This window comes from Leptonychotes weddellii, chromosome 7, assembly GCF_054177405.1.
Source record: "Leptonychotes weddellii isolate Sample4059 chromosome 7, ASM5417740v2, whole genome shotgun sequence".
Lineage (NCBI taxonomy): Eukaryota > Metazoa > Chordata > Mammalia > Carnivora > Phocidae > Leptonychotes > Leptonychotes weddellii.
Window position 1 is genome coordinate 52,813,371 of NC_138375.1, and position 25,342 is coordinate 52,838,712.

The 25,342-nt window shown below is 50.2% G+C and overlaps 2 protein-coding genes across 6 annotated transcripts in view; both read left to right on the forward strand.

Annotated features, from left to right (window-relative positions):
- TENM2 (teneurin transmembrane protein 2) overlaps positions 1–2,408 on the forward strand; it is a 1,103,161-nt gene extending 1,100,753 nt beyond the window's left edge. The window contains exon 30 of the mRNA XM_081826284.1: positions 279–2,408. Within this exon, the coding sequence (XP_081682410.1) occupies positions 279–1,040 (762 nt within the window). The 3' untranslated portion in view covers positions 1,041–2,408. The remainder of the gene's footprint in view (positions 1–278) is intronic.
- A 21,350-nt stretch (positions 2,409–23,758) lies between these two features.
- The window catches only part of WWC1 (WW and C2 domain containing 1), a 147,912-nt gene continuing 146,328 nt past the window's right edge, over positions 23,759–25,342 (forward strand). The window contains exon 1 of one of the 5 annotated variants that reach the window (XM_081826293.1): positions 23,759–23,934. In XM_081826293.1, coding sequence (XP_081682419.1) covers positions 23,816–23,934 — 119 coding nt within the window. In that variant the 5' untranslated portion in view covers positions 23,759–23,815. The remainder of the gene's footprint in view (positions 23,935–25,342) is intronic. The other 4 variants (XM_081826292.1, XM_081826288.1, XM_081826289.1 and 1 more) reach the window with 4 other exon arrangements.

Sequence of the window (25,342 nt, forward strand, 5' to 3'; positions counted from 1 at the left end):
ATGGATGTCAGCAAGGTGGCAAACCTCTGCACCGTCTTTTTAGTCAGGGTCATGGTTACAAGGAGACAGGCCACACCATCAGAGCACTGGGAACCAGCCAGCCTGGGCTAGTTTCAAAAGGTAGGACTGTATTAGCTCGTGTCATTACAGACAGAAGACTAGTTCTTGCAGGGAGTCCAAGCATTTCCCTTGCGGACCCTTTTTTAATGAGCTTCTCGGCCCATGCAAAGAGCTGCCTGGCCATCATCTTAGCCTTCTGTGTTTTCTTCTGCCCACAGCTCATTACAGGTGTCCAGCACACAACAGAGAGGCATAATCAGGCCTTCATGGCTCTGGAAGGGCAGGTCATCTCCAAAAGGCTCCATGCCAACATCCGAGAGAAAGCAGGCCACTGGTTTGCCACCACCACACCCATCATCGGCAAAGGCATCATGTTCGCCATCAAAGAAGGGCAAGTGACCACCGGCGTGTCCAGCATCGCCAGCGAGGACAGCCGCAAGGTGGCCTCCGTGCTGAACAACGCCTACTACCTGGACAAGATGCACTACAGCATCGAGGGCAAGGACACCCACTACTTCGTGAAGATCGGCTCGGCCGACGGCGACCTGGTCACGCTGGGCACCACAATCGGCCGCAAGGTGCTGGAGAGTGGGGTGAACGTGACCGTGTCGCAGCCCACACTGCTGGTCAATGGCAGGACTCGAAGGTTCACCAACGTTGAATTCCAGTACTCCACGCTGCTGCTCAGCATCCGCTACGGCCTCACCCCCGACACCCTGGATGAAGAGAAGGCCCGCGTCCTGGACCAGGCGAGACAGAGGGCCCTGGGCACCGCCTGGGCCAAGGAGCAGCAGAAAGCCAGGGACGGGAGAGAGGGAAGCCGCCTGTGGACTGAGGGCGAGAAGCAGCAGCTCCTGAGCACGGGACGCGTGCAAGGTTACGAGGGATATTATGTGCTTCCCGTAGAGCAATACCCAGAGCTTGCAGACAGTAGCAGCAACATCCAGTTTTTAAGACAGAATGAGATGGGAAAGAGGTAACAAAATCATCTGCTGCCATTCCTTGTCTGGATGGCTCAGCGGGAGTAACTGTTATCTCCTCTCCTAAGGAGATGAAGACCTACCAGGGGCACTGAGGCCGGGCTGCTTCAGGATACCAAGTGGCAAGAAAGCTCACATTTTTTGAGTTCAAATGCTACTGTCCAAGCGAGAAGTCCCACACCCTGAAGTAGACTAAAGCCTGGCTGAAAATTCTGAGGAAAACGAAACAAACGAATGAATGAGCAAACACACAAAATGTTCCAAGTTCCCCTAAAATATGACCCACTTGTTCTGGGTCTACACAGAAAAATAACAAAACAAAACAAAAAAGACGCAAAATGTCTAAAAGGAACAAAAGAACAGAAAAACACAGCAAAATAAAAAACACAAAAAACGAAAAGCAAAACATACACACTGACCGAAAAACAAAGACGTGAAGACGAGAAGGCCTCCTATTCTATTACCTCACTCATCCACACGTGAGCGACGCAGAGACATCCCACAGGGCCGGCATCACAGACCAGCTGAGGAAACCGAATCAGACTGCTTGTTGTTGGACAAATACTACAGACGTTTTCGTTTAAACAAATACAGGTGCATTTAAAACACGACTTTGGGGGGTGATTTGTGTGTAGCGACCGGGGAGGGGGGGGATAAAAGTGAAAGAGTGAGCACTGGAAATACTTTTTAAAGAAAAAAAAAAAAACTAAAAACACACAAAAAAAGGAAACATCAAAAATCAAAGCGAAATAATACCGTTCAGCACTTAACTCTCAGGTCCCAACTTAGTCCGGCCTGAGCTAATTTATTTGAGCGCAGAGTGTAAAATTTAATTCAAAATGGTGGCTATAATCACTACAGATAAATTTCATACTTTTTTGTCTTTGAAGATTCCATTGTGGACAGTAATACGCAGTTACAGGGTGTAGTCTGTTTAGATTCCGTAGTTCGTGGGTATCAGTGGAAGTAGAGCTGTGGCATTGTGACACTCTTTTGCTAACGGGCACCACTTCAGATCACCCTGTACATACATAAGCCTCAAGGCACAATCACTGTTTCAGATTTAAAATTATTAGTGTGTTTGTTTGGTCCAGAAACTGAGACAATCACATGACAGTCACCACGAAGAGAGAAAATTAAAAAATTTAAAAAAAAACCCACAAAAAAAAAAAAAAATCCAAAAAAAAAAAGTCTAATAAGAACTTTGGTACAGGAACTTTTTTGTAATATACATGTATGAATTGTTCATCGAGTTTTTATATTAATTTTAATTTGCTGCTAAGCAAAGACTAGGGACAGGCAAAGATAATTTATGGCAAAGTGTTTAAATTGTTTATACATAAATAAAGTCTCTAAAACTCCTGTGGACACTGGTCTTCTGTGGAAATGCTTTGCGGTGAGGAAAAGGTAGAGACTGCCGGAGGAATGGGGGGGCTGCCAAGATGCACAGGCTGAGCTGGTATTTCGAACTTTGGGAGGAGCTTTTGTTAGAGGCAGCTCAGTGCTCCCCAAACTGCTCTACATGTTAGAGTGATCTCTACCTACACCTGCAGCCTCCTCTCTGCGTGGAACAGAGGTGAGAGGAAAGTCTGGACCTGGGGCTGGGGGGCAATGAGGAGCCTCACACCCACCCATGCATGGATGGGTCCCTCCAGCCCTCAAGGAACAGCCGGGCTTCTTCCTGAGGCCACGTTCTACTTCTGGGAAGTGCTGGGAGGAAGTGAGGGCAAACACTCTCGCCACACTGGGAGGCGTGCATGTATCTGTGTATGTCTATATTTTCTTCCAGATGCATTTTCCCCCAAACTTGTACACTTGGGGCAACCCAAGTAAGGAGAACACTTACGACTTGGACAAGTTTTTTCCATTAAGCCCAAAGTTAGAGTAGTAGTATCATCAATAGCTAGTATTCACTGATGCTTACTAACGCCAAGAACAGTGCTAAGTGCTCTGCACGCAACATTTTCATTTGATCCTCATCTTTCATTCATTCAGCAGCATTCTACGGAAAGCTTGTCACGTGCCAGGTCCTGTGCTAAGTTCTGGGGATAGAGGAGGTGGGTAGACATCAACTTGGGTCCTCGCCTCTGGAAACTTGGGTCAGGAAAGTAGACAAACAATAATCAAAGCATTACACTAAGTAGTGAAAATGGCAGGGGTGTTAAGCGCCAAGAGGCTGTATAAAGCTATGAAAAAGGTAACTTAAAAAAACTGAAAATTTTAAAAATTTTTTAGAAAGATGTCTAAAGCCAGGGAAGCACATAACTGGAGAGGTCACCTAGACTGAGAATGGCCCAGAAGTTGCTGGGGTCTGAAAGTAAGCATTGATCTGGTGAAGAGAGAGGAATGCATTCTGGACCCAGGGCACCGGCATATGCAAAGGGCCGGTGGTGAGCCAGGCTGGAACACAGAAGAGGTTGGCAGGAATCAGAAGATGCACAGATTAAAGAGTGGGGGGTTCTTTCTCGCTCTCTTTTTTTTGTTTGTTTTAATTAAACGAGAGGGAGTCTGTTTTAATTTCATAAACCAGTGCTCTGGATGCAGCGCGGAGAACAGGCAGAGGAGCTGACGTGGTCATCTGCGTGAGACGACAGAGCAGGCTGGTGGCCACTGGCCTGAGATGGAGGCGTTTGGGACTACAGCAGGGAGTGGAAGTGAATTGTGTGGCTAGGTTAGAAGGACGAGCTCCTCATAGCATTCACTTCGCAGGTGAGGAGACTGTAACTGCCCCCGTGCTGCTAAGTGGTGGAATCAGACTCAAGCCCAGCTGTGGCTGATTTCAGACGCCCCCCAGGAAGTCTATCTAGCACAGCATTGAGACCCCCTCCAGCGCTCCGAGCTGCTGCTGCCCTCCCAGTCACGCAGCCAGGCCAGGGGTCACTTCCCCAGGTGGGAGGATAGGGAGAGAGGGGCCAGGCTAGCCTACTTTACACCAGGTGTCAGGTCTCATGGGCCCTGTTAGCATCAGCGGCAGAGCGAGCTATGATTTAGTAAAGCAAACAGGAGAACAAAAATGTTTCAGAGAGGGAAGCATATACAAACACCTTCGCCAAGTGCAGTGAGTTTGGTCCATCCCCCTTCGCGGGGGAGGCAGGAGACCGTTCCTCTGGTCCAGCTGCCACCTGCCTTGTTTAATCCCACTGGTGTTAGGACCCCTTGGATACGCACTCTCAGAACAGCCTCCAGCTGGTCACGGGGCCAGCCTGAATCCTGGTTCGGTGGGAGCTACAAAGGGGTTAGCCACTGTGTTGTGTCTCCCTGGGTAGAAGCAGCCAGTGGGACCAACCGTGACAGAGTTCATCACAAGCAAGAAGCCAGTGGGGAGCTCGCTCAACCTAGAGCTCCTCTGCCCCAACCAGACTCTTAGGTGCCAGGTAGACCCAAAGGGGTCGGCACAGAGTGTGGTGCACAGGGAATCCCATGTCACCAGAAATGCACTACAGCCTGAAACTCTCCTCTTGCATGCCAACCATCTCTGAATTATTCATGAGTTTCCTACTACACCCAGCCCAGTCCAACCCCTCACAATACACACACACACACACACACACACACACACACGAACCCATAACATGGGACGGGGAGACAGCCTTGGGCAAAGATCCTCTCCTGCCTTTCCTCAGGCTAGTCCTAGAATGACAGGACAGAATGCCTGACCTCTCCCAGGGTATTTGCACCTTGTTACAGAATTCTGGAAAGGCAGTGCAGGGGATCAAGTTGTGTACTCTGAAGTCAGCCTGCCTGGAAATAAATCCTAACTGGACCACTCACTAAACATGGGAGCTAGAGATGGTTATATGTATCAAGTTGGGTACATAGCAATAGCTGCTGTAAGAGAGAAACCCAACATAAATTAACACAGAAAACTTGAATTCTTACTCATATAGCCATCCACTGTGGATCAGGGATGGGAATGGCTCTGCTCCATGCCATCACTCAGAGCCCCAGCCTCCTTTCATCTTGTGGCTCAGTCTTCTAGGTCCTCAGAATTTTGACATCCTTTCCACTGAGCTGGTTGAGGGAGAAAGATCCAAGACCATGTGTGTGACTATTTTATTTTTAATGGACCACAACCTGACAAAGATGCCTAGCCCCCCACCTCCACTCTCCTATATCCATGGACCCACCTACTGCAAAGGAGACTAGAAAAATGTCATCTATGACCCTTAGAGGAGGAGGAGACTGGGTATTGGTGAGCCCAAGCAGTTTTTCATATGTAACTCAATGTCCAAGAGCCTCCGTTTCCTCACCTGTACATGAGGACAGGTAAACACAAGGCTGCTATGATGATTAAATGGCATATTGCATGTATCACTAACATATGCTAAGTCCTTGGGAAATGTTGGTTTTTATTATTTTTAAATCTTTGCTCCAAGCACAGGTTTTCTAAGCATGGAAATTGAGGACTGAGCCATCCGTCATATGGGAGAGATTTTTATGCAGGGGTTGGGAGGAGGGAGGAGGCCCTTCCCTCAAATCCCACTCCGTGCGGCCGCCTCCCCTCTCCCAGGCCTAGGGAACATGAACAGGTACTCCCAGTGTGAGACCCTGGCTCACAGCCTCAAGGGCTCTTCAGAAAGGTCGACATCTGGAAGGCTGAAGGTCTCAGCCAGATGAAGACTGGCTCTCTGAGCAGGACACCCATTGGGACATCCACCAACACTCCATCACCAAGCACAATTTTGTCCCTGGCACTATCAGAAGCTGGTCATACAAAGATAAGTCCATCATGGTCAAGATCTCACCGTCTAAGGTGTGAGGAGAAACAAGCCAATCAATGGGGCACCACGGGCTTAAGGGTACATAGAAGTGATGTACAAAATGTGAAGCCCAGAGGAGAAGACTGCAGGTTCTCTCCACGAGCATTTGTGCTGAGCCTTCCCAGTTGAGAGAATGCCAGTTAGAAAAGCTAGAAGAAGACAGTCTGGACTAAGGAAAGTGTGCTACATGTGGGAGAAGAAAAAATGCAAGTCCGCTGGGGAGAAGTTCAGAAAGCCTGGAACAGTGGTTACACATGAGCCCCCTGGCAACGTATTAGAATCACCTGGGGGCTTTCTAAACACACCCACGACCTCCAGGTCCTGGGTTCTGGGCAAGCGTAGGCTTTGAAGCTCTCCAGGTGATGAGAATGTGCAGCCGGGACTGAGAAGCACCCGGTCAGAGCCCAACAGGAGATGCATGGCCTGGGATGGGGCGTGTCAGGGAGAATGAGGCAGAAATGAAAATCATGCCAGGAAACTGGACATTCTCCTGCAGGGCATGAGGGGGCCTACGCGGGTCCTCCACGACTAGGAAATCCTTCAATTAGCAAAGTGGGGAGAAAAGGGGGGGCAAACAGCAGAACCTGGGAGATTGCCCTGCCCGAATGTACCAGCCCAGATGAGGGCCTGAACTGGGGTGACAGGGTGAGGACAGAGGAGAGCTCCTCAGGACACCCATTCCAGAAATGAGGACGAGGTTGTAGAACTCCCTCAGAGGTGGGGACAGTGTCTGTACAAGGTAGAACACCAAGGGCGGGATCACGGGGCCACTCTGCACAGAAAGCCTCAGATACACCAACGTCCCTGCTCCCCACCTCACTCTGGTAAAAGGACACAACACCTTGGGAGAAGGGTTTAAGGAGAAGTCTAGCTGAGGCTTACCTTCAGGAATCCTCTGAGGGGCTCAAGGTGAGACTTTCCAGGATAGTTCTGGTCTACCACACCCACACCCAAGTCCCCCCTTCCATCCTGAGGCAGCTGGGCAGCCTGAACCTCCTCCGATGCCCAGACCAGGCACTCTGTCTGCGGAGCAACCCTCCCAAACCAAGGCTGCGCCAGCTGGGATCTCTTCCCCACTGACTTCACCTGTTTCCCAAAGCCCCACCTTCCCCTGATCACCTCGTCCTGGTAAATGCTGGGCTTGCAGTTTGGCCACTAGATGGCGGCCTTCCCCATAAAATCTTCCGAGAGCGGCACCTGGCTGGTCCAGGCTGTTTTATATGCAAAGCACTCTGCAGTGCCTTGCACTTAACAAGTGCATATTGAATGGTAAGCTACTATTCAAGGAAAATAACGGAACATTTTTGAATTATGGTCTTTAGGGTAAAAAAAAAAAAAAAAACTCCACTTCAAATCCCACTGTTCTCCTTTCTAGCTAAGCCTGGGCTCTTAACTTCTGAAGACCGTTTCCTCCCCTGCAAAATGGGTGCAATGCCATCTCGCAGGATTGTTGTGATGAACACCCAATTTAGCACCTAGCACATGGTGCTATTGGCTGATCACCACTGACTATTATTCTCAGCCTGTAAGGACTGAAGTTGGGCCCCCTGCCCTGAGACTAGCTGCACACACATCCCAGTCCTGAAGCCTGACCTATGAAGGAGTCAAGCTTCCACTGCCCTCCCCCCCATCCCCCTACCACATACACTGCATAAAGCAAAAGGGCCTTGCTCTGCTAGGAGACCCTGAGGGTGGGAGGCCCGCAACCCCCCAGGACAACTTTCAGCGGCCATCCTGCCAGAGAGGAACTAGGAATGCCTGGCTTGGGTCCTTTATCTGGGTTCTCAGTTATGAGGGTAACGGAGATAGGAGGTGACCACCTAGCACCTAAGACAGCTCCACAGCCCTGCCTGGCGTCCAAGGTCCCCAGGTCTGGGGAGAACAGAACGGAATCTCCTCTTGCCCGTCCCCACCTGTCTTTAGTGTTCTGTGGAGGTGGCCACCTGCATGAAGCATCCCCTTCATCCTCTCCCCCTCCCCCTTGCTTCTCTGTATCCTTTCAACGGCTCCCCACCCTGGTCTCCTTCTCCCTCTGAACCAGTTCCAGTGTCAGTGAAAGTGATCCCCTTGTACTGATGCCTTCATAAACCCTTTTGCCCAAATTAATTGTATTTGAACTTCACCACCCCCTGAGAGACCGTGAGGAGCTTGGGGAGCTGAAGGGACCAGAGGCTACACAATACAACAGGCCCCTCCCAGGTGGCTGGAAGTCCTCCTGTTCCCAGTCTACCACCCATTAGTTCCAATCCCAAGCCACTGCCCTCCACAGCCCCTTATCTTCATGCTATCTCAGCCAAATACAGGCAGATTTTATTCGAAGCCATGGCCCCTGGCCAGAAGCAGTCTGCCGGGTGTCTGTAAGTCAACTACATGAGCTAGAGGAGATGGAGACCATGACTACTGCCTGGCTCTGCCCTCAGGTGGCATCGCTAGATTAATCCGGAGACTAGAGATGCGAGGTGACAGAACCCCAACTCAAAGCAAAAACTGGGAAGTTCAAAGACAGGATGGCTTCAGACATGGTTGGATCCAGGGACTCAAAAGATGTCTTTGCTCCACCTCCAGTTCTCTTCCCTTGGGGTGTGGCTTTATTCCCATGTGGGCTTTCTCCACATGTGGGAAAGATGATTGCTGGCAGCCCCTCACCTCCAGCCCTGTGGCACCCATGGAAATGGCAGAGAGACTCTCCCTCTACAGAGTACTTGAAGGGGCCCCAATCCCATCAGGGCCATAAAGACAGGGAAAGGGTGGTTCCCCCAAGGAAGACAACTGTCTAGACAGAAACGTGGGAGCTGCTAATATGGTATCTACTGAAATCATGCATCTGCCCATTCTATCAACAAACAGTGCCCGAAACATCTTGGGTGTTCGGTTGCCAAAGCCAGGTGCTGGGGATACAAGGATGAATAAAACACAGCCACTCAGGAAGTGCTGGGGAGAGAACTGCACAGTGCATGGTGGGGATTTGGGAGGAAGGACATGGATGTGTGCGTAAGTAGTGCATGGGAACAGAGATTGCATCTTAATAGCCAAAAAGGCATCCAGCCCCTCACGGCTTCCCATCCAGGTTCTTGCCCACCTACTGTGGGCTGTCCCTTCCCCTGGGAAGACAGGAAGCCTCTTTCCAACACCAGCCTGGAGAACCTCTCCCTGGGCTGAGCTGTGTATAGGGGGCTGGAGGTCCCCCACTTCTTCACTTTCTCCCTCCCTCCCTCCTTCAACACATGGGGAGCATGACTTCCCCTCAGTGTCAACCATGTTCTGTAAGGAGAGGGCGTTCTGCCCATCAGATCAGCCTCTGCTCACGTGCAAGTTTCCTCAGTGCGGGCATCAGTAACACTTGGAGCCGGGTGGCTCTGGGAGGGGGGCTGGCGTGTGGCTTGTGCAATGTGGGATGTTCAGCAGTAGCCCTGGCTTCTACCCACTAGATGCCAGTAGCGGCCCCCTGCCTACCTGTGACAACCCAGAATGTCCCCAGACATGGCCAAATGTCTTATGGAGGGGGGAAATCGCCCTCAGCTGAGAACCACTGCACTAGCTCATTCTCCTTCTACCCACCCCCCTGCCCTCATTCCTCCCTGAGCCCAGAGCCCCAGGCTTTGGAAAGGAGAAGCCTCTGCTCTCTGGTTAGGCAGGCTAATTCTCCCTAAGGAGACATTTACCAGTACTCGCTGATGTTCATCCAAGGAACACCCCCCAAGCCAGGCCTTCTGGAACTCGGTTAAAGCTCTGCCCTGATTCTCTCTTCTTCTGGGCTCACCACCCAGGAGTTACTCAGTAGCTGATTTCATGAGCCCAGTCTGGAGGAGGGAATTGATTGCTCTCCCCCACCCAGATCCTCCATCCACCACCACCCCCCACCAGACTTCCCCGAGGAGGGGCTCCTGTTCAGAAGAAAGCAGAGACACTGAGCATTCCTGAGAGAGAGCCGCTGCAGGCTCAGTCTGCAGCAAGGAACAGCCACGTGAGTGTGACGGTGACAAGCGTCAGAGCATTGCACCTGAGAGCACCTTCCCCCAGCACTTGAGGGAAGATGCTAGGACCTGAGATGACCGGGTCAGGTTTTATTTCCTCCTTCCCGTTCTGCCCCTATGCTCTTGGCCACACAGCCCCTGAAATGGAGCATGGAGGATATGTTCAGAGCAGAGAGAAGGCAGGCCAAGATAGGCAGGTCTCACCCCACTGCCTCAGGGCCTCAAACCCTGCCTCTCTCTGAGGCCCCACACAGCCTGAACTTGGAGGCGCAAGAACTGCTCTGCTCACAAGACCTCTGTGTGGGTCTCTTCCCAGCCCTGTGTTCAGTGCCATCATCCTGGTGGCTTGAGATGGGCCATAGTGGGGATATCTACATCGTGGAAAGCAGTACAGTTCCAGGAGACTGGGGTGGGGTTGTGGTGGTGGGCTAACAAAAGGGAATAAAAATGTCAAAGAGGCTTTGGGAGAAGAAGGAGAGAACGAGATGATCCACGGGTTAAGAACTTTCTCAGTTGTACACCGGAAACTAATATAACATTGTGTCAACTACAATTTTGGAAAAAAGCTTTCTCTGTTGACTTCAAGGATGTGGGCACTTTGAAACTCAAGGGTCAGGAACTCAGGCCTGGCACCATTGTAAAATTAATAATGACTGTGGCAAAAGCAGCAAGAGAATGTTTTCTACATTCTTCCAGATTTTAAGGGTGTGTTTAACCAGCTCACAATGACATTGTTTGGGCCACGGTGGGGACCACCCCCTGCAGTGGGCACAGATCCCTCTGTTCCGGGACCCAGACATTCATTCTTCCCCCTCCCCTCCCCTTACCCCCCAGCCCCTGGAATGTTGCCTGCGGACACTTCAAAACAGCCCATCCCTGCCCTCCCTGAAGGGAGTTGTCTGGTAGGTTACATGTTCGGTGGCAGGGGGGGTGGGGGGGTGGTGGTGTTGCCTGTCATCCAGCATCGGGTCGATACAGGGGTTCAAAGGCTGGCTGTGCCCCGTGCCCCGGTGAGGAGTTATCCCAGCTCCAGAGCTGGAAAGGGGATTGGCCGAGGCCATCCTCAAGGGGCCATCATAGCTTGACTTCCACCTCTGCCCAATCCTGGTGCCCAATCCTGGGACCTCACTCCCTCCCAGGGGTTCCTGGTGCATGCTCTAAGAAACAGCCTGCACTCAAATCTCCATCCCCGGGATCTTTCCCAGGGGAACTCAACCTCAGACACCCCCACCTGCTCTTGCCTCTCAGGAGGGGTGCAACAAGCATGTTCTGCAGGGGGTAGTTTTATGCACTGTATGATGGGAGGGTGGGGGAAGGAGAAGGAGAAACATGATGAATTGTGTGCACATGTGTTACTGTTTGTTTTCTAAGCCAGCATCTCTGTTGAAGGGCACGGCAAGGGCACAGAAGAATGTCACCTGTTTGTTGGATTTAGCAACACAGTGGACCTCTGCAGCCATAGCCCCCTGCTCTGTTGGCTCCCTAGAGATCTGAGCGTGCAGATACACACACGCTCCCTCCCTCCAGGCACAAAACACACGCGCTCCCAAACACACAGCCCACATTCCAGGCCCTGGTTCTTGAGATGGGAAGAAGTCAGCCCAGCTCACCTTTGGTGCAAGAGGTGGAGCTAAAGAATGAGGCTTGGGATCAGCTCCTGGTCACAGCCGAATCCTAGCCCTAGCATGGGTCACTCACTGGTGCATGACCCTTCGAAGCTCACAGAACACGTTTATTCATTTGTTCCTCGAAGGCCCACTGGACTTACTGTTCACCAGCTTTCTGGCTCAGAAGCCCCATTTGTGATGCGAGCCCCAGCTGGCTCTTCAGCAGAGGATGCACAGATGGAGAGTTTCCCCACCATGGGGAAAAGGGGAGTTCCTGCCTCCCCAATGACAGGAGGGCTCTGCTGAGCACACTCCAGGCCGTGGGCCGTGTGGACACAGAATCTGCCTCCCACCTCCGTCAGTGATCCCCCTGCCCAACTGCGGCCCTCGCTGATAGCACACTGGTGACCCTTGGCCCTCTTAGGGGCAACCAAGTTACTTATTAACCTGCTGATTGGAAGTGAGTTTCTCTTCTGAGGTGCTGCAGCTAAGCACGAGAACCTGTGCAAGGGACGAGTTTCTTATTCACGTGCCCTCACAGTAGCAGTTACACCATTCACCATTCAGATTCATCTAGAACTTTACCAAGATCCCACGTGCCACTGGACCCTTCTACATTCCTGGGGTGGGCATTGCTTATGTCTACCAGCTATGCCACAGTCTGCGTTTTCATGTCAGGCAGACCTGGGTCTGAATCCTGGCTTACTTAAATTCTGAGGCCAGAATGAGTGCTGGATATGGCAAATGCCAGTTCAGCGCCTGGAACAGGGTAAGTGCTCAGTCAGCGGCCACAGTCATCATTATTATTGTCCCCCAGAGAAGCCCCTGGTTACAGAGATGAGCCACCTTGGAGGCGAAGCATCATCTGCCTGCTCTCATCCCATCCTCTGGCCCATGGCCACGTCACAGGGCAGGCCAGTCTCTGAAGGCCCGTCCCCTTGCCTCAAGGGCTGCCAAACGTATGGGTTTCCTTCTCTGGGTTGGGCCTTCTGTTTGATCACCATGAAATGACACATAAGACACCAAGAGCCTGAGGCCAGAGAAGGGTCTCCACTTGCCCACCGATCCCTGCTAATCCCATGCAGGTGCAAGTCTTTAGCCTCCCAGGCAATTCCAGTGCCTGTGCTGGATCAGGGGGTAGACATCAGAGGGGCTGCATGCCACCTGCAGATGAGCTCTTAAAGGGACGTCCAGGGAGCTGGCCGAGAAGATGAGCCGGAGAGTGTCTCCATCCTTCTTCTGGGTCAGAAATTGTGACCCACAGTCACATCCAAACTCACATTTCTTTTCCTTAATTTGGAATACAATGGGCAAGTTTCTTCCCTATCTTTGTTTGTTGGCCTTTATAAAGACTTACTATAAAAATGTCAAGCTATATGAAATACATCTGGAGCTCAGACCAGTTGGCTCAACAGAAGAGAGAGGACTGTTGGCTGGTTTTCGGTTACAAAGCTGCTCAAAGTCCAATATCAGAAGTTCATAGATAGGAAGGCAAGAGATCATCTTAAGCAACTCAGGGCACACTTTTAGGCAACCTAGTAGTTGTTCTTGCAGTTCAGCCAACATTTATCAAGGTATATTCCATGCCAGATGCCGTGCTCAGTGAGAGAAGAGTTGAAGAAAATACAAAAATCCGTACCTTTGATATTATTATTTACCGATGAACATTTTTTGCCATATTTGTGTTCTCTCTCCTTCCCTCTGAAATGCTCAGATGGTTGCCAAATCTTTTGAAAGTAAGTTGTAGACATCATGACACTCGACCCTAAATATTCCTATCTCTGCCTCCCGAGAACAAGGGTTATCCTCCTACATAACTATAGTACCACGACCACTCGTGAGACATTTAACACTGACATAATATTGTCTAAAATATAGTCCATGTTCACATTTACCCAACTGTCCCAAGGATGTCCTTTGTAGCTTTTTTTTTTTTTAAGTACTCCAGGATACACTCGTGAATCATTGTTTTTGGCTTCTTCCTCATGATTTGATGGCTATAGAACTCTATAAAGAAAGTTAGAGAGCTCTCAAAGACTTTTGAGAAAGAACCTTCAGACTCAAACTAAAAAGCAAAGCCTTCCATAAGGACCCTTGGATGCTGCATTCTCATTCCTCACCACAGATGGGCAAATTATTTCTTAGAGGGGCATATGGGCTCCTAATTCTTCCAACAGATTAATGCCATCTTCTCCCTACAAGGAGGAGGAAGAATGGTTAAAAGGTGGTGGCAAGGAGTCTTAGGTCCTGATCAGGTACGTCCTCTAGCACATGCCCATGTCAATGTGTGCCGGGCCTGTTTTAGGCACTGGAGGAAAAAAAAAAACACCCTGTCCTCACCAGGTTTATGGTCCAATTGGGAGAAAGCAGCGGTAGGGAGGGAGACAGAAAGAAAATAATAAGGCTAGATCACTAAAGGATAAAGTAGATGGAGGGACACATAACCCAACCTTGGACATGAGGAAAGAAGGCACATCTAAGCTGCCAGCTGAAGACAAAGGAAGAGTATTCTGAACAGGAGAAATGGCCTGGAAAGCACATGTGTGCAAGCCACATACTCAGGCTCAGTCCCACAGTGTGAGGACAGAAGGCATGGAATCGAGACTGGAAGAGTGCACCGGGGTCAGCCCAGACTGGACCTTACAACACGCGCTAAGTTGCTGGGACTTTATCCTAAGACCAGTGAAGAGCCACTGAGGGGTTAACATAAGGTGTCCTGGCACATTCTACAGAATGATGGGATAAGCGGGCAGAGGAAGGCCAGTTGGGAGGCTGTATGCGGTGCAGGCAATGCTGGCCTGCACCTAAAGTCGCACAAGTGGAGGGGCGCTCGGCTGGCTCAGTTGGTTAAGCATCCGTCTCTTGATCTCAGCTCAGGACTTGATCTCAGCTCAGGTCTTGATCTCAGGGTCATGAGTTTGAGGCCCACATTGGGCGTCATGCCCAGCATGGAGCCTACTTAAAAAAAAAAAAAAAAAAGCACAAGCGCAATTGGAGACAGCAGCAGATACAAACTTCAGAGATAGGATGCAGGCTCTTGAAGGTAGAACGGACATAGGGAGAAAAGAAGAGGGAGAAGTCTAGGATGACACCCAGGTCTTTGTAATTAAAATAATGTTTAGAACAGGGGTAGGTAAACTAAAGCCTGTAGGCCGGAGCTCTGTTTTGTAAATAAAGTTTTATTGGCACACAGCCACTTGTTTACATATTGTCTATGGCTGCTTTCCGCTATAAGAGAAGAGGTGAGTAGTTTCAACAGGGACCATATGGCTTGCAAAGCCGAAAATATTTATTATCTGGTTCTTTATAGAAAACATTTGCCAATCTCTGTTTTAGATCGCTGTATTCCAGAGATGCCTCAGGAAGAAAAAGGATATTTTAGTCAAATAAAGTTGAGCAATTCTATACCGTTTTCTTGGCTACTCACTGTGGATGTAGGTGCACTGAAAGCTCTGAGAAGTCCTATTAAAGCCAACATTTTCCTAATGTATTTGCCTATATTTCAGCTTAACTCTGAAGAATGCACCTGTGGATGCTCACTTTGGAAAGATTAGGAGGTATTCTGGAGGGGCAAAGATTGGTGAGAATCCAAGTCATGAGATCAGTTAAGACACCATTCAAAAAACAAGAATCAGACAAAAGGACCTGAGCTAGGGCTTAGGTTAAAAAGAAGGAAGAGAGGGTGCCTGGGTGGTTCAGTCATTAAGCGTCTGTCTTCGGCTTGGGTCATGATCCTGGGATCCTGGGATCGAGCCCCACATCAGGCTCCTTGCTCAGTGGGAAGCCTGCTTCTCCCTCTCCCACTCCCCCTGCTTGTGTTCCTTCTCTTGCTGTGTATCTCTCTGTCAGGTGAATAAATAAAATCTTTAAATAAAAAAAAAAGGGGGGAGAGATTATGGAAGGACATGAATTCAGAATCCTCATTTTCCTACTTAGATAACTGTAGGGAACATGAATTGAGATAGGGACGTGAGAGAGGGGAGGAGGGGAGGAGGAACTGGGAGGAGGAACAGGGGAGGAGAAACTAACTTGAGGAAAAGGGGTGAACTCCAGCTTAGACAACTGAGTTTTCTTGGCTCGGAGTAAGCCAGGAACTTCTTCCAGAAAAATTGAATAGGCATACTTTTCCCTAATCCTCCCGCCAAGTAAAACCAAGACCTTTAGACATTATACAGAAAACAGGGACACGTGGGTGGCTCAGTCGGTTAAGCGTCTGTCTTTGGCTCGGTTCGTGATCCCAGGGTACTGGGATCGAGTCCCGCATTGGGCTCCCTGCTCAGTGGGGAGCCTGCTTCTCCCTCTGCCTGCTGCTCCCCCTGCTTGTGCTCATGGTCTCTCTGTCAAATAAATTAAATCTTTAAAGAAAAAAGAAAGGAAGGAAGGAAGGAAGGAAGGAAGGAAGGAAGGAAGGAAGGAAGGAAGGAAGGAAGGAAGAAAGAAAGAAAGAAAGAAAGAAAGAAAGAAAGAAAGAAAGAAAGAAAGAAAGAAAACATACATAAGAAGACCCAAAGTGCAGAAAAGGAGGCAGATGGCTAGGGACCTCAGGACATGAGTTCCCTGGATTTTCTTGTTGCCTCACATATCCCAGACTGAGTGCTAGAGAAACCAAAAACTCAGAAATGTCAATGGGTCCAGACAAAAAATGTTCAGCAAAAGTCAGCCAGAGGGGGACGCCTGGGTGGCTCAGTCGGTTAAGCGTCTGCCTTCGGCTCGGGTCATGATCCCAGGGTCCTGGGATCGAGTCCCGCATGGGGCTCCCTGCTCCGCGGGGAGCCTGCTTCTCCCTCTGCCTCTGTCTCTCTCTCTGTCTCTCATGAATAAATAAATAAAATCTTTAAAAAAAAAAAAAGTCAGCCAGAGGACCAGAAAAGGGGCAGACTAGCACACAGAAATCTTTTAGACAATAACCATCTTACTCTAGCTAAATACCACAGAAAAAAACTGTGGCCCCACTTTCAGTCACACTAGCAAAGGCCAAGTAGGGACCCTAAACTTCCACCTTTAAGAGGCTTTCATGAGGAGCCCCAACACCCTCCCAGGATTGTGTCAGACAAGGCCAAAGGGTACCCCCCCAAGGTGTCAACAAGACCAAGTGGGAATTTGGACTTCCACCTGGCACTAACAGGGTGCAATATCTCCCCCCCCCCGCAACCATCCCCCACCTCTGCTGGAACGGTATCAGAGAAAGCCAGCTAAAACCAGTTTACATAAGATCTGGAGTCTCAGAGCATAATAGAAAAATGACCAGGTTTCAGTCAAAAAAAAAAAAAAAATCACTCATCAGGGTGCCTGGCTGGCTCAGCTGGTAGAGCATGTGACTCTCAATCTCAGGGGCGTGAGTTCAGGCCCCATTTTGGGCATGGAGCCTACTTAAAAATAAACAAATGAATGAATGAATGAATAAATATCACTCATGCTACGAAGAACCAGGGAGATCTCAAACTGAGCGAAAGAAAGACAATCAATAGATGCCAACATTAAAATGATACAGACATAAAATAAAAATGCTTCAATGAGTAATGATACAGTTGACACAAAATGAAAAAACAGAAAGCCTCAGCAAAGAAATAAAGGACATAAAATAGAACCAAATGGAAAGGTTTGAACTGAAAATTTTAACAATTAAAATGGGGGCATCTGGGTGGCTCGGTGAGTTAAGTGTCTGCCTTTGGTTTGGGTCAGGATCCCAGGGTCCTGGGATCGAGTCCCACATCAAGCTCCGCATCGGGCTCCCTGCTCAGCAGGGAGCCCACTTCTCCCTTTCCCTCTGCCACTCACCTTGCAGCAGAGGGAAAAATAAATAAAATAAAATCTTTAAATAAAAAACAATTAAAATGAAAAGCTCAGAGGCTGGGTTCAAGAGCAGAAGGAAGGAGACAGAGGAAAGAATCAGTGATGTGGAAAAGAGAACAAGAGACATGGCCTAATCTGAACAACAGAGAGAAAATAGACTGGCGAGGTAAGGGAAGAGAACAGAGCCCCAGGGTCCTGAGGAACTATAATAAAAGATGGGAGTCCCAGGGTGCCTGGGTGGCTCAGTTGGTTAAGCATCTGCCTTCAGCTTGGGTCATGATCCCGGGGTCCTGGGATCGAACCCCATGTTGGGCTGCCAGCTCAGCAGGGAGCCTGCTTCTCCCTCTCCCCCTGCTCGTTCTCTATCTCTCTCACTCTTTCTCTCTCTCAAATAAATAAATAAAATCTTTAATAAAAAAAAAAGATGGGAGTTCCAGAAAGAGAGGAGAAGAGGTGGGACTGTAAAAGGAATCAGAAATAATGGCTGAAAAATTCCTGACTACAACAGGAATCATCAAACTGCAAATTCAAGAAACTTAGTGAACCCCAAAGAAGATGAACCCAAAGAAATCCAGGCCAAGACACACAATTAAGCTGCTGCTGCCTTTTTTTTTTTTTTTTTAAGATTTTATTTATTTGAGACAGAGAGAGAGCACAAGCAGAGAGGAGGGTCAGAGTGAGAGAGAGTAGACTCCCCGCTGAGCAGGAAGCCTGATGCAGGACTCGATCCCAGGACCCTGAGACCATGACCCGAGCTGAAGGCAGCTGCTTAACTGACTGAGCCACCCAGGCACCCCCACAATTAAAGTTCTGAAAACTAAAGACCCAGTAAACAAAGTATCCAACTTTTACTAGGCTGTCTCAGACCTTTGATGGCTACTTACGGCAGCTGAGTAACCAGGGCTGGTGAGAAAGGTCTCTGTTCAGCCCGGATCAGATGTCAATGGCAGTGCAGGAAGCCATGGGGTCTGAAACATTGCAGGATTTTCGGGTGACCACCTCCTAGCTTGGACTCACCTCATGGAAACAATTTCCAGTGGTTGTCAGTGGAATGGAAACAGGACTCTCTTGGTGTGTTGACCATACCAAATCTTCAGGGTCTTTCTCCCTGCTGCCCCCATAGCCTGGAATGCACATTCCTTGCCTCTTTCCCATGGCTGGCTACCTCAGCTTTCTGAATAAATGTCACTTCCTCAGAAGGGCTTTCTCCTCCGTCCCTGCCTAAAGTAGCTTTTCTACCAATCCCCGCCCTATGAAATTTTATCATAGCACCATTTCTTCCCATCTTGGAATTGACCACAAAGTGCAATTATCTCATTTGTTGACTTGTATAACGTATATAGCCACTGCTAAACTTAAGCTCCATGAGACCAAAAACCACCCTGTATCCTGAGTGCCTCACCCATGGTCTGGTACACAGAGACTCACCTTTAAAAGAACCCGCGTGTTTCAGGGGCTGAGTCTGCACTTCATCTACAGCATCTCATTTAGTTGTCACATGTTGACAGTGAGGTGGGTATTGTTGCTCTCATTTTACAAATGGGGAAACTGAGGCTTAAGGAGGTGCAGTCTCATGCTAAGAGTCACACACCCGTCAAAATGCAGAGTCAAGTTTCATGCACAGGCTTCTCCCCTGCCCCCTCTGTATTTTCCACTGCTCCACCTAGCCTCCCTGCTGAGGCAACTTCTCTGGGTTTAAGCCCCAACCCTACACTCTTCTTGCTAGTATCTTACAAAATTCACGGAGACTGCTCAACTAAAATTCGGAGAATGAGGCATCAAACTGCAAGCAATGGACAGGTAAAGAGCCTTTCATTCCACCCGTCTCTAAGCAGTTGGGCTGGAGTTTTATTTCAGAGCCTGGGTACCATGGCGATGCAAGCTCTATAAATACCCAAGAGAGGCTTCTTTCAGCCAGCCTGCTGGGTACTGCACTGGCACCCCCACCCCTATTTCCCACCAGGGCTCCTCTTCTGCTGCTGGGGTGGGGGTAGAGAAAAGCACCGCTCTGCAGGAACTCCCTCCCTCTGCTCACACTTTCTTTCTCCTCTCCACAACCCCACCCTTGAAACTGAGATTTCATCTCCACCTCCTCCTTCAGTGCATAATTCATTTCCTCATCCCCGGGTGAAAGACTCAACAGTTTCCAGCCCCCAGTACCCAGAAGATTCTTGGATGAGAGAATCAAAACCTCTCCTGCCAGCCCTGGGGTAGCCTCTTGTCCAGAAGAAATCCAGTTCAGTTAATAAATGAACAAGCAAGGGGAAAAAAGGTGGGGGGAGGAGGGGGGCAAGCAGCATAGGGAGAAAAGTGCTCCTCCTTCCATGGAGAAAGCTTAGCCTATTAAACCCCCTGATACCTGACCCCCCTGGTAGGTCTTGTTGACAGCACAGGGGGAGGTCAAGAATCAGGCTGGTCTCTCTTCTGCTTAGAAGTCAGAACCCGCACCTCGACCCTGCCCTCTCATTGTAAACTCAGCTATGACCTCAGCATGCCCCCTCCCACCTTTAACCACTCCAAGTAGATAAGCAATCCAAATGAAAGCAGGACTTCAAGATGATTTCCTGGATGTTCCTCTATGTCTTGAAGTTCCTCGTTCATTGGCACTCTAGAGCCCATATAGCTGTGAATTCAGAAGTCAAAACCTACTTACTGGAAGGAGCTGAGTTGAAATCTTGGCTCTATTATTTAGTATGTCACTGTAAGAAAGTCACTTCACTTCTTGGAGTCTCAGTTTACACATCTATAAAATGGGACTAGTAAGAACCAGGGCAATAAGACATTAGTCATAGACATTCCATCTACTTATAAAGTGAGTAGGCTGTGCCAGACTAATTTCGATTTATTTTCAAGCACTGTATTAAGCACTGAGGACCCAGAAATAAATTAAAAAGCCACCTCTTCTGCCTCGGCTCTCATAATACCAAGTTTTCTTCCATCCTAATTTTCTCTGGCTTAGGATATGTTTTCCCATCTGAAAGGAACAGTCCATGGGTCCAATTAAGAATCTCAAATAATGCATGGCTATAGAAAAAGGACATTCTGGGCTCAATCATAGAAATGGAACTGTGTGCCTTCTCTGAGATGTGTGGGAGGGACAGCATGGGGTAGGGAGGTTCGGGCATGGTGTCGGAAGAAAAATCTCAGCAGAGGTCTTCACAGCCTCCATTTCCTTGAAGAATGTACAAGCGAACAAGAAACTACTGCTCACATGTCTGTTCCTTTTTTTTTTTTAAGCTTAATTTCTCCTCCTTACCATCTTCATGAAATATGTTACCTTGCCACTCTAAAATTCTCTGAAACACACGTGTGCAAACTGGCCTTTCTTCTTTGCTCATGCGGTGGGGGAAAGGATTTAAGTGGGCGCCAGGCTCAGGTGTCTCCTATGGGCCCCCTGGATGTAAAGTGAATGAAGAAAGGCTTGTCCTGTGGTCACTTCTGCTCAGCTCCAGTACCGGCCATGCCTCCAACTCAGCTCACGGGCAGCCAGACAAGTCCCCAGGAGGAAGGCCGGGAGAGGCTGGGCTTCTTGTCTTCAGTTCACATTCCTGCAGTTCAGTCACCTGTAGAATAATGTCCAGCTTGCCCTACCGCGTGGCTGAGCTGGTTTTACCTTTAATCCCTTTCACGTTTGTCCTCAGCCTCGGAGAATGCCTGGGGATGATTCACCCGCCATCACATGGGGCAGGCAGTCATCTGTTTTATTACCTCACCCTGCTTGCAGCTTCTGAGAGATAACCTAAGATTCTTTTGTTGAGGGGGGGGCAGGCGGAGGGGGTTGATGGAGGTAGAAAGGACTCAAAAGCAGACAAAGGCTTTAAGGAGTCAATTCCTGTTGTGGTCTCTCCTGCTCCCCTGCTCATGTCTAAATGTCCAAAGGAACAAGGCATTTAGAAAATGCCAGGGCTTGGGCACCTGGGCTAAAAAGCAAGCTGGACTTGGTGGTCTACAATGTTTCCCTTCACAACCAACACCAACCAGTGAGAAGGCTGGGTTGCAAGAGAAGATCAAAAGGAAATCAGCAGTTGGGAAGATTGTCACAAGCAACCATGCACAATTTTCAGGAAGGGAAAGGACACCACGGGTTTGTGTTTGGAACACAAAATAGTTCACTGATTCATATTTCATAAGGGCATGCTTGCTGCTAGGCATGGCACTCCAAATGTACCACAATGAGGCCCCTGAGATGCTGGCTTAGGTCTGAGTGCCAAGCCCTCTACATTTCTCAGCTCCTATAGCCATTAATACAAGCCCTATGGAATCTATGTGATGTTTTTCAGACCTAAGACTGGAGACCTTGGTTAAGCAAATTACTCACGGTCACACGGGTCACATACAAACCTGCCCCCAAACAGACTGATTCCAGCTCTTGCTTCTTAGCGGAATACTTATGAAGCAAGCATCAACAGAGACAAGCATTCATCAGCATCCATAATATTTCAGATCCAGACCATGGGTAGGTCCAGGAATTGCAGCATAATTTAAAATAGAGGAAAGAAAAGAAAGAAAGGAAGAAAGAAAGAAAGAAAGAAAGAAAGAAAGAAAGAAAGAAAGAAAGAAAGGAAAAAGAATAGGTTAATGGTTAAGTGCTGGAGTCAAACAGACCTGAGTCTAGTTATTGGTTCTATATCCCTGACCAATAATATAGCATCTTAGAGCCTCAGTTTTCTCATCAGTAAAATGTGTAAGTGTGCCCTACTCCAGAGGGTTGCTGTGAGGTTTATATGAGGTCATGTGTGTGAAGCACCTAGCACCATGCTGGCTTTGCTTTTGAGCTATTGCTCTAATCAATAATAGGTTTTTATATTGTGAAAGCTTGGCCCAAGCAGAGGAAATGAAGAGGGCTATGGGAACCCCCCTTAAAAGGATGGTGAACTCCTACTTTTGGGTGTTGCGGGCCAGTCGGAGGCCCATGATTCTGGACTTCTGTGCATGGCATCTATGGAATGAAGGAGGGTAGGAAGGGCCAAACACTAAGCCCTAGGTCAGGCCTCAGGGAAGTAACTGACTTTGCAGAAGGCATTTGGAGGTAAGGAACTGCCATGGTGGGTCTTATCTATTAAGAGAAAATGAGCCCACAAACATGGGATTCCTTCCCTTGTTCAGCACACTCTGGCCCATACAGCACAGGATGCTGGCCCCTCTGGGAGACTGGAGGGCTCAGCCAAGAGGATACACTGCACTGGGCTCCATTCCCCCAGGCCATCTTCCCGCCACATATCCAGGGCAAAAATGGTTAAAAACACATTCAGGAAACACAGACAAGCCAGCTGATCCTTAACTCAGTCGTGCCACCTTTTTATATTTAATTACATATTTTTATTTTCTCAAGAAATGCTGTCTGATTTTAAAATTTCTTCTAATTTTTTTCAAAATAGAATTTTGCTTTGCTTTCTTCTTCCCCCAAATCCATAACATACCTACCTCAAAGTATCACAGGACAGAACCGCAGGTGAAGCTGCTAGTCCACAGCCGGGGACAGGCTAAGTACTCAATTTAGCTAACAAGACCATCATTACTATTACTTTACAAAATGCTTCCCCTGACACCCCTTGGAAGTCGTCCCGGGGGGAGGGGATTCATAGTATGCACTCCTAATTTTAGGGACCCAGAGGAGAGCCTGCTACATTAGCAAATACGGGGGTGGGGGGGATGGTGAAACAACATGGGGAGAAGAATGGAATGAGAGGGAGACAGATGGTGCGTGTGTTGGGGGAAGGGATCAGAGATCCAGGAAAACTTATGTTCCCTGAATTGCAAGAATGTTTCCATTTAACCACTTCTTGCCTGACTCCTGATTCTACACAAAAGAGAAGTGGGGAGTTGTAAGATTTGGGGCCACCTGTACCAAGAACCTTAGACGCGAGGTGCGGAGTCAGGAGCGTTGGAAAGCAGGGGCGTAGCGGCTCTTGCTCCAGCCACCGAGGTCTCCAGTCGGTGTCCCGGACCCAGGTAAGGGGCGGTCTCCCTTTCCCCTCGCAGGGGCGGTGTAGGGGCGGCCGGCGGTTCGGACTGTCCCACGAGGGGGCGCGTCTCGGGTCCTAGGACCCGCCCTCGCAGCCCTGGGCGCGGGGAGGGGACCCGGGAACCCAGGCGCCCGGCGCTCCGCCTCCCGTTTCCGGGGCAGCGCGGTTACCTGCACCGCCCGAGCCGCACCTGGCGGAGGCAGAAGTCGCAAAGCGAGCGAGCGCAGAACGCCGCAGCGGAGAGGGGCGACGGCGCCGGGCCAAGGGGAGGAAGAGGGGGAGGCGGCGGTTGCAGGCGGCGGCGTGGAGGGCGCAGCGCGCCGCGCGGCGGAGGAGGGCAGGCGGCAGCTGCGCTCGGCTCGCTCTGCCCCGCCGGCCGGGAGCGTACCCGGACCCGCGCTGCGCCGCTGCGGGCGCACATGGCAGCGTGAGAGGCCGGCGGCGGGAGCAGCGGACGGCGCCGGGCTGGAGCCGCAGGGCCGCATGGACCGCGGCGCCACCCCGGCCGGCCCCCACTAGGGCCCCCAGTCCGCGGGCGCCACTCCCTCCCCCACCCCCGCCATCATGGTGCCTCGGCGGCCACCCGGGCTGGGTACGGCCGGCCGGAGCCGCTGAGCCGGGGGCCCCCGCGGCGGCCGGGAGCTGCATGGGGGAGCGCGGGCCGCGCTCGGGAAGATGCCCCGGCCAGAGCTGCCCCTGCCGGAGGGCTGGGAGGAGGCGCGCGACTTCGACGGCAAGGTCTATTACATAGATCACACGAGCCGCACCACCAGCTGGATCGACCCGCGGGACAGGTAGGACCCCGGGGAGCCCCCACACCTCCCGTTCCCTCCTGCCCCGGGGGCCACCAGCCGGGACTGGGCCGGGGGTGCAAGGGAACTCTCTGAGCCTCTTGCGCTTTCTTCAGCTTGCTGCCCCCCCCCCCATCCCCCGCCGTCTGGAGCGATGCGGCTGCCCGGGTGGGCTGCTGGGAGGAGAGGACCGCCAGTGGGTTGGCCCAGGCAGTCCCACCGCCATCCCCGATGGAGGACTTAGGCCCCAGCCGGCACCTGCCCAGAGTTTTGACCTTAAGCTCTAGCCCCGCCCCCCCCGCCCCCTTTAGGAAGAGGTCGGGCGGGGGCTGGGGAAGCAACCTAGCAGTGTGATTCTGGGGCTTCCCGGGGAGGCTTTCCCCAGCATGTGTGTGTGTGTTGGCGGGGGGGGGAGATGGGGAATCATCTGGTTTGGAGGGGGTAGTAGGGACCCAGGATTCAGTGGGAAACTGCTGGAGGAAGGACACTAGGCGGAGGGGAAGGCAGCCTGGAGTGTGGTTTTTGACAGGTTCCTGGGAGGCTCTGAGAAGAGCATAGGAGCAGCCAGGGGGCCTGGAGGCCGGGAGTGGGAAGGAAAGGAAGGGTGGGGAGGGAGGGCTGATGGGGAAGACTGGTTCTCCAGGAATCTTACAGCAACTTGGAAGCTGTTAGGAAATAGATGGAGGTGAGGGGCCTCCCGCAAAGCCCAGCCCATCACCTCGTTCTCCTCCTTTTCTTCCTCTGGGGGCCGGAGCTCCTCAGCCCTGCACCAGCGCGTCCTGACCTTGGACCTTGGTGGGCACCAAGCCGACTGTAGCACGGGATTTTTTTTTTTTTTTTTTTTTTTTTTTTTTTGCTGAGGCAGGTGGAGTCTGAGATGACTGGTGTGGTGTAGCTCTTAGCTTCCAGACTTTTTCCCGGTTTTGATTGCTTGGCATTTCTTTACACACACCATCCCCATGTATACTCTGGGGTGGGCTGGAGGGGAAGAGGACCACCCTCTGAGATTTCTTTGTTGTCCCTGTTGTCCTGATCTGTGGTCATAGTGTCTTAGGAATGTGGACTTTTCACCTGGTCAGTGCGACCTTGGGTATCAGGTGCCTGTAAAGCAATAGAGGTGAATTTTTTGGACCCTTCATCTTGTAGGGTTGGGATGGAGGTCCCAGAAGTCCAAGATGGGGTGTGTAGCAAGGTGAGGGTTGAAAAAAAGAGGCAGAAAGAAAACTTGAGTTGAGATTCCCAGTAGTTTCTGTGAGCACTTTAAGTTCATTCATTTAACATTTACTGGGCACTTGCTTTATTCTCATCATTCTTGCATGCTGGATGTCTCATTAATGTAATCTGGAAGAGAAATTAAAAAAAATATATCTATGTCTAATGTGGGGCTTGAACTCACCACCCCGATATCAAG